The 8,003-nt window shown below is 55.1% G+C and overlaps 1 protein-coding gene across 1 annotated transcript in view; it reads left to right on the forward strand.

The window, feature by feature from the left end:
• The window catches only part of SYNJ2 (synaptojanin 2), a gene marked incomplete at its 5' end in the record, with an annotated part of 57,424 nt that overhangs the window by 12,347 nt on the left and 37,074 nt on the right, over positions 1–8,003 (forward strand). Inside the window, 1 exon segment of the mRNA XM_015560031.1 lies at positions 127–210. Coding sequence (XP_015415517.1) covers positions 127–210 — 84 coding nt within the window.

The raw sequence follows: 8,003 nt of genomic DNA on the forward strand, positions 1-8,003 counted from the left end.
GCAGGCCTGACGTCCGCTGTCTGCCCTTCTCTCCGGTGTCGGGTCTCAGGTGGCCGGATCCCGTTACCGGCCCGGACATTCGGTCTCGCTGAAGAACACTTCCCTTTATGTCTCCTTGTGGTGCAGACGATCTACATGGATGATGGTGTGTCGTCTTTCGTCCAGATCAGAGGCTCGGTTCCGCTGTTTTGGGAGCAGCCAGGGCTCCAGGTAGGTCAGAAGAAGTCCTATACGCGTGTTACTGTTCGTCCTGCCTTCTCCCCACACGCTGTGGCATGTTTCTTCCCACCATGTTCTTTCATGGCAGTTTCTGGCCTTTCCCACAGCACAATTGGGTTGAGCCTGGTGTGTGTGTGTGTGTGTGTGTGTGTGTGTGTGTGTGTGTGTGGTGTGTGTGCAGAAACATATGCATTGTGTGTAATTTTCCGATCATGAACTCACTGTTGATGCACCTGCAGTGGGAAGTCTTTGCTGACAGGGAACCGTGTAATGTAATTAAATAGAATCACCTTGTTAGCTCCCAGATTCCGTACATGAGAACGTGTTCAAGGTGTTTGGGAGTCGTGACTGTCCTAGAGGGCTTTGTGAGGGCCCCGGGCTGGGCAGCGGGCGTGGTTGGCATTGCAGGGGCCCGTGGTACGGCCACGTGAGAATTGCACAGAGTCTTCTCGTGGTTTCTAAAAATACCCCTGCCGCCCACAACAGCGCTCGGGCCAGCGCCGAGGTATTTGGCGTCTGCCTCCTGGGGAGAGATCGGGGGTGCCATGTTCCAAGAGCACATTCGTTGTCCACGGACTGGCACTGCCTCGTTCACTGAGTTCCTACCCGAGGGGCAGGGGGCAGCGCCACTGCCGGGGTCCTGAGATTCCTCAGCACTATCCGGACCGTCCACCATCCGGACCGTCCTTCTGGCCTGAGGGGACGTTGTGCGCTCAGCAGGCCTCTGGCTCCGGGTGACCGCGGTTCGGGTGACTGAAGAGGCTCAGGGCCATCTCCCAGGTTCGTGGGGTGTTTGACAGGGCTGGGTCTTACTGGCCCTTGACTTGACCCCGTGTCACCGTAGGCGCTTTGTCCTCCAGTCTGTCGTCACGCTGCCGTGGGCGGACACGTCAGCTCTGAGAGTGAGATGGACGGATGAGCATCATCTGGGCTCCGAGTTCTGGGAGGAAAAGCCTCTCTAGCATCCAGCCTGCCCATTGGGCAGGAATGGCTGAGCCGGCGGGAACAGCTGGTGGCAGGAAGTGGCGGCAGAGCAGCCGCCTGAGCATGACTATAATGTGCAGAAATCCCCGGCGCGCACCCCACAGCTGGCGTGTGCAAGAGCTGCTGAGACACAGATGACATGCCATGAGCCTCGCCCGTGCAGAGCATGCGAGCCAGTGGTTCTCGTGCGTTTACAGAGCCGTGTAGCCATCATGGAATCTAATTTTAGAACATTTCATCACAGCTAAAACCCTGCACCCGTGAGCAGGGGCTCCCCTCCCTCCCATCGCTCCCCAAGGCCGAAGCAGCCGGGTCTCCATAGAGGGCCCCCTTCTGGCCAGTCCACAGAGTGACACTTGATTTTCTTTAGATTTGGAGATTTCCCCCTGAAACTTCCGGAGCTCTGCAAAAGGAAAGAGGGAGACCACGTTTAAGAAATCCCCAAGTTGGAGGGGATGGTCATGACAGAATCCTAGTGTTCGGGAAGGCGCTGTGGAATTCACCCACCTCCCCCAGGGCCGGTCCCTCTCCCAGAATGTCGGAGGCTGCCTCCAGATGCTGAGCTGGAGGCCACGGTGTGGGGCGTCTGCCTGGCGGTACCCTCTGTCTGTCCAGGTTATACGGCTGCAGAGCACGCCTGGCTCTGCAGACTGGCCGTCTACAACCATGTTTCTGGGACCCTCCGTGTCTGGTCTCCGTCTTCTAAAAACAAAGCAAAACCCATTTGTTGTTCGTTCCCTCTTTAGTTCTGGTCTCCAGTCTGGCCTCCCTTGGTGCAGCCTGCCCTGCTGTGGAGCAGCTGCCCCTCAGCCTCACAGTGTCAGCGGGACCTGGTGCCCCTCAGCCTGACAGTGTCAGCGGGACCAGGTGCCCCTGGGTCTCACAGTGTCAGTGGGACCTGGTGCCCCTGAGCTTGACAGTGTCAGCGGGACCAGGTTCCCTGGGCCTGTCAGTGTCAGCGGGACCTGGTGCCTGTTCTCCGGCAGCTGGGGCACCTTTCAGATCCTAACACCAGTGCTTCTGCAGAGTCTCCGTGCGTGGTTCCTTCCAAACACATTTCCAAAGGCTTTGTGTCCATGAATCTTATGAAGGATGTGCTGACCTTTGAGTCTGATGGGCACATGCATCCTCCAAGGGGAACTGGGCTGCTCCACGGGACCAGCAGGCTGTGCTCATGGTGGGCCTCCCTCCCTCCCTGGATGTGTGAAGAGCAAGCCTGGGGATGGATGCTGGTTGTCTTTCTCCATGTGGACCTTTCCCCTTCCTTCTTCGTTTGGGTTATATTATAAGCACAAATATGTTTGGGCGAATAGTTTGCATTTTAAGTTGCACTGTTGCCCCCTCTTGGGGCTGCCCCAGGGAACCTATGAGCCTTGTGGGCCCAGGGTGGGATGGGGGATGGAGAGGGGGGTGGGCATGGGCAGAGAGGATTGTGGGATACTGATTCCTGTGTGACTTTTCATAGGAATGGTACCCTTGTTAGGAAGTCCTGGATCCTGAGGCCATTTCCAGCAGCTGTGTACCTTTCACAGTTCCATCCCCACCATGGCAGTGGGTTGCACAGTTTATAAACAGCCACATTGGAAATTTTACCCCTAAGGCTAATTGCTCTCCTGGAGTGTTAGTTATAGGGTAGGTCTTTTACATATTGTGTGTCTGTTGAAGACTTTGCCCCCCTTGTCACTTAAGAACCTCCCCCCGCCACGTCACGTGCACACAGGGACCGCGTCTCGCACAGGTGCGTTAGTCTGAGTCCTGAAGCTCCCTGTGCCGCCCCAGCCGGGGGAGGGTGCAGGGTCGATGAGCGCCTCTGCCGTTCCCACACGGCCTGCATCCCCCGCCTCCCCTGTCAGACTGCTAAGCTCTCGGATGCGTCGTGCTGTGCTCATTTGTGTGGTCCTACTTTTCTTTGTTCCAAAATGTGAGATGGCTTGTAGAGCAACAGTTTCAAAAATGACAAAGAGGTTGGGGTGAGGGGAAAAATACAACGAGCATGAACTGGAGCCGCGATAAAGTCGCGGACGCGTGTTGTCCATGGGTCTTGCGTGCTTGCCTGAGTGTAAGGCAGACGTCACAGAAACAAGATCACTTATCCTGTGATTAAGAGCCTAGACTAGAGCCTTGAAGTTATGCAGACCCAAGTTCTAGTCAAGTTCTGATTCTCTTAGGACCCATGTACTTTTTAAAATTGAATTTATTGGGGTGACATTATGCCGGGGTCCAGCCCCAGCGGGTCCAGGGGTCCAACCCCAGCAGGTCCAGGGGTTCCCCATAGGTGCGGACGGAGGCGGCAAAGAAGGAATGACACGGAGACAGCGTTCAGTTGATCAGCAGCCTTGCCAGGATCTCTAGCCACAATCTCCAGCCAAGTTCTGTGTCTATGTTCTCTTGCTAGGTTCTCTAGCCACGTTCTCCAGGTTCTCCAGTGAGGTTCTGTAGCCATGTTCTCTCGCTAGGTTCTCCAGCCAGGTTCGGTTTAGGTTCTCCAGCCAGGTTCGGTCGCCAGGTTCTGTAGCGTTAGGGCGTTTCTTATCTCCATTCCAGGGAGTAAAGATTATGTAGCTTAAGCATGATTGTTCGTAGTTAAAGTGATTAATTACCCGCCTGGCAGTTAAGAGGTTTTATTCCCTCCCTAACTTCAGGGGAAAATCCCTACCTGGGGAAACAACCTTTCTCAGAGAGGTGACCTTGGACCGGCTCCCGGCAACATTAGTGAATAAAATTATACAGGTTGCAGGTATACGGTTCTACAAGACGTCTGCATTGTGTTGACTCTCCCAAGTCAGATGTCCTTCCATCCCCCTGAATCCCCTCTACCTCCTTCTACCTCCCCCCCTTTCCTCTGGGAATCAGCCCACTGTTGTCTGTGTCCATGGGAACCACACATTTGTGAAAAGTTCTAATCTCAAAAAAAGTTCTTATCTCAGAAGAATGTGCTTATCTCAAAAATATTATCTCAAAAAATGTTCTCATTTCAAACAAGAAGTTCTTATCTCAAAAACAGTAGAGAAGTCCATATCTTCACTAAGCCTCAGCTTCCTCTTCTGTAAAATGGAGTAAACAATACCGACCTCCAGGGAATGGAGAGGATTAAATATCGGAATTGAGCACAGTATCTCGGACCTAGAAAGCACTGGGAACGGTAGCTGTAACCATCACAAACATGAATTATAACATCTAGGAGGCGAAAGCTCAAGTTGCATCGCTGTGTGCCTCTGGCAAGGGAATTAGTTCCCCCTGCGCCTCCGGGCGGACACCGCCAGGTGCAGTGGCAGCGTCCTCACGCCTCTCAGGACGCAGCACAGGACCCGTCTTCCGGGCTGTTCCGTCTCCCAGCCCTCAGACACCCCAGAGCAGGCCGTCTGTTTGTCTCACAGACACTCAGTGAGCATCTGTGAATGTGTGAGGCAGAGCCCCTGGTGCCAGATACTGCATTTGGGGAGGAGGGGCCGGCATGACCGTGTTGTGTGCATAGAGCCCAGCTTAGGGGAGGGGTCTGAGCTCACTTGGAAAGGACAGGGCAGGACCACCAGGCACGGAAGTCAGGCCTGGCCAAGGGAAGGCGTGGTGCAGACGTAACCCCTGAGTGCAGGGCATAGGAGAGACGAGTTCTGGTCTGGCTGCCTGCGGTCCTAGGAGGGCCCTGCGGGAGATGAGACTGGGAGGCAGGCAGGGCCAGGTCAGACGGGCTTCTACCTTCTGCTGAGGAGGTGACAGTTTCCCCAGGAGCTGCCAGAGGAGTGGTGCCCAAACATCACTGCACATCAGAATCACCTGGGCAACTTCAAAGCTCCTGGTCCCCAGATTGCATGCCATCCCAATTCAGTTACAGTGTTGGCCCTGGCTGGTTTGGCTCAGCGGATAGAGCGTCCGCCTGCGGACTGAAGGGTCCCGGGTTTGATTCCGGTTGGGGGCGCATGCCCGGGTTGTGGGCTTGATCCCCAGTATGGGGCATGTAAGAGGCAGCCGATCAATGATTCTCTCTCATCAATGATGTTTCTATCTCTCCCTCTCCCTTCCTCTCTGAAATCAATAAAAATATATATTTTTTAAAAATCACAGTGTGGAGGTGGGAGCCAGGCATCAGCCCTTTCTGAAAACCCCTAGATGACTGCAATGTTCAGGAAGGCTTGGGAGCTACTCAGGGGTGTGCTGATAAACAGCTTTCTGAAGGCCAGGAGGGAGAAATCCCATTTGCAGCATTTGCCCATTACTGTAGTGTAAATACTCCCATCATGGCTGATGTCAAGCCACCAACTTGATGTCCCGGAACTTGGAGCTGGTGTGTGAGCTGGTAGCAGTTGGCTCCAGCACACACTGGACCACTGCACAGAAGGGTTCCCAGGGGTGGGTGACATGATTGGCTGTAAGTGTGATAGGGTTTAGTTTGGAGAGAGAAGGCTGAAGGTAAAGACACCAGGTGGGAAGTCACAGCGATCCAGGTAAGACGCTGGCAGCCTTAACTAGGGGAGGGGCAGTGGGTGCCAGAGGGATTGGCAGATGTCCTTGGTGACTGCGGGGCCCTCTCAAGGGCCGGTGTGGGCTCAGGGCTGACGCACAGCCAGGCATCCTCGAGATCTCGGTTATTCTCATGGCCAATGCCCCTGGGTGTGTGGTCTGTAGGATTGAAGTGACCACTTCAGACAGGAGTGATTGTCCAAGCGTCCATCTGGCCAGGGGGAGGGGGATGGGTGACGGAGAAGGAGGGGAGGCCCAATAAAGCATCACAGTGTGTTCTGGTTGCCGGTGCCAACCGTGGCTTAACTCCAGCCCTGACTGAAGGCTTCCGACATCTGGTGGCCTCAGGACTAGGTGCCACCAGAGAGGACAGACTAGGGTCAGTGTCAGAGAAGGAGGCAGGATGTAAGGCCTGAGGCAATGAAATGAAAAGAATGTTGGAGGAAGGATGACCTCCTGCGAGAGTGTCCTCGCCCTGTGGCTGTGCGGGTGTGAACACAGCCCCTCCCCCCACCCCGCCCCCAGCTGCTCACTTCCTCCCATCTTCTCTGCTCACAGGCATTTGCAACCTGAGCCAAAAGGGAACGGAGGAGGGAGATGAGTCAGAACCAGTGCTGCTCAGACTCCAGTGCTTGGGCACACGCGGAGACACGTGCAGACACGTAACACGCATGCACACACATGCAGGAGTCACCTGGGCGGCTCATTAAACATGGTGCTGCGGGTCCAGGGACCACACTTTGAGGACTGCTGGGGTCAGGGATCCTGACTGCCCTGGTCATTCGCTGGGCAGTGCTCTTGACTTCTTAGTGTCCCCAGGTGGGTTTGTGGTCAGCAGTGACTTTGGACTAAGCGCTGTCGGGGACAAAACATGCCTTCAGTGGTCCTGCCTGGCCCTGTCCACTTCGCTCCAGTCTTTCTCTGGTCCCCCGTGCTGTGTAGGTGTGGGTGTCAAGGTGCGCTCGCTAACTCCATCCTGGACTGGTTATGCAATTTGTCATGGGAATCAGGTGACTCTTATAGTGGGAGGAATTCAAGCCCAGAGGTGGGACACTCCTGGTGCAGTCATCCGTGACTGAATTCTACCGTTATAGAAGAAACAACCGTGGGCTGTGACTGGGGGGACCGGGGAGCAGATGTGTCCAGTAATAGGACTGTCACAACTAAAATCTAGGCCTCTGAGCCCTGAGCCCAGTTTTCCATCCTCCCCTTGCTGTGTTCCCATGGGAACGAGTCTAAAAACAGCCGCAGTATCCCTGAGGCTGGGAGACTTCTTGCCATGACTGGCAGATAGACTGACAGACTGACACAGCCCCTGCTCTTGGGGATCAGAGGGTGGCGGAAAGGATCCCATTTCCCAGGTGCCTTCCTTGTAAATCCAGAAAGAAGACAGGAGCCCACTTGCCTCAGGGGGCAGGGCAGAGTGTCTTCTCAGACTCAGCTGTGAAAGTGTAGGGGATTCAGCGTCTCACTTCCTCAGCCAGGTGGCGGCTGGCCGTGGGGAAAGGGGGAAGCATGAGCTCAGCCACCAGACAAGGGTTTGGCTGGAGCCTTTCTCCAGAACCCCAGGGTTTCGTCGGACCGAGGGATGGGGCTTATTCATAGACTCAGTCAGATGGGCCAGCCCAGCCCCAGTCTCCTCTGCATCCGGCCGGAAGCTGGCTTTCTGGACGGCTGCTCTCCTCAAGCTCGGAGCGGGACACAGGTGTTACCTGCGGGCAGGCGCTGTGGAGTGACACTTGGTACATGTTTGTCATAACTGCATCCGATCATCCTGGTGGGTCTAAGGACACGACTTTCATAATGTGCGCTAACGGCCCAAGCTAAGCGTGCATTTGAAGAAACTTTTTTCTGGAAATAACTCCAGGCCTACAGCAAAGCCAGACGAGCAATAGAGAACTGTGTGTCCTCCACCCAAATTCACTGTCACCATCTCCACACACATGCACATGCACACACATGCACACGCACACGCTATTGCTTCTTTTCTGAGTCAGTGAGAGGAGTTGCTACCTCGTGTCTCTACCTACTATTATGTCAGGACGTTTCTCCTAAGAGCAAGGACACGCTCCCATCTCCATGGTGCAGGCACGCATTCCGGAAGTGTCACACGGATGCAATGCCGCGATGTAACATGCAGTCCTCGTTCTGGACTTACCTGCTGTCTCGCGAGTCCTGGTGGCACTTTCTCCCTCCAGGCCAGCGTTACACTTGCAGGTAGCGTCACATGCTCGTCTCCTTCAGTCCCAGCAGTGCCTCCTGTCTGACGAGGCGTTCTTGGAGAATGCAGGCCTTCTTTTCCTTCATCTTATCGGGCTCAGGGTGTCGATCCCTGACGCCAC

Source organism: Myotis davidii, unplaced genomic scaffold, assembly GCF_000327345.1.
Source record: "Myotis davidii unplaced genomic scaffold, ASM32734v1 scaffold1494, whole genome shotgun sequence".
Classification (NCBI taxonomy): Eukaryota; Metazoa; Chordata; class Mammalia; order Chiroptera; family Vespertilionidae; genus Myotis; species Myotis davidii.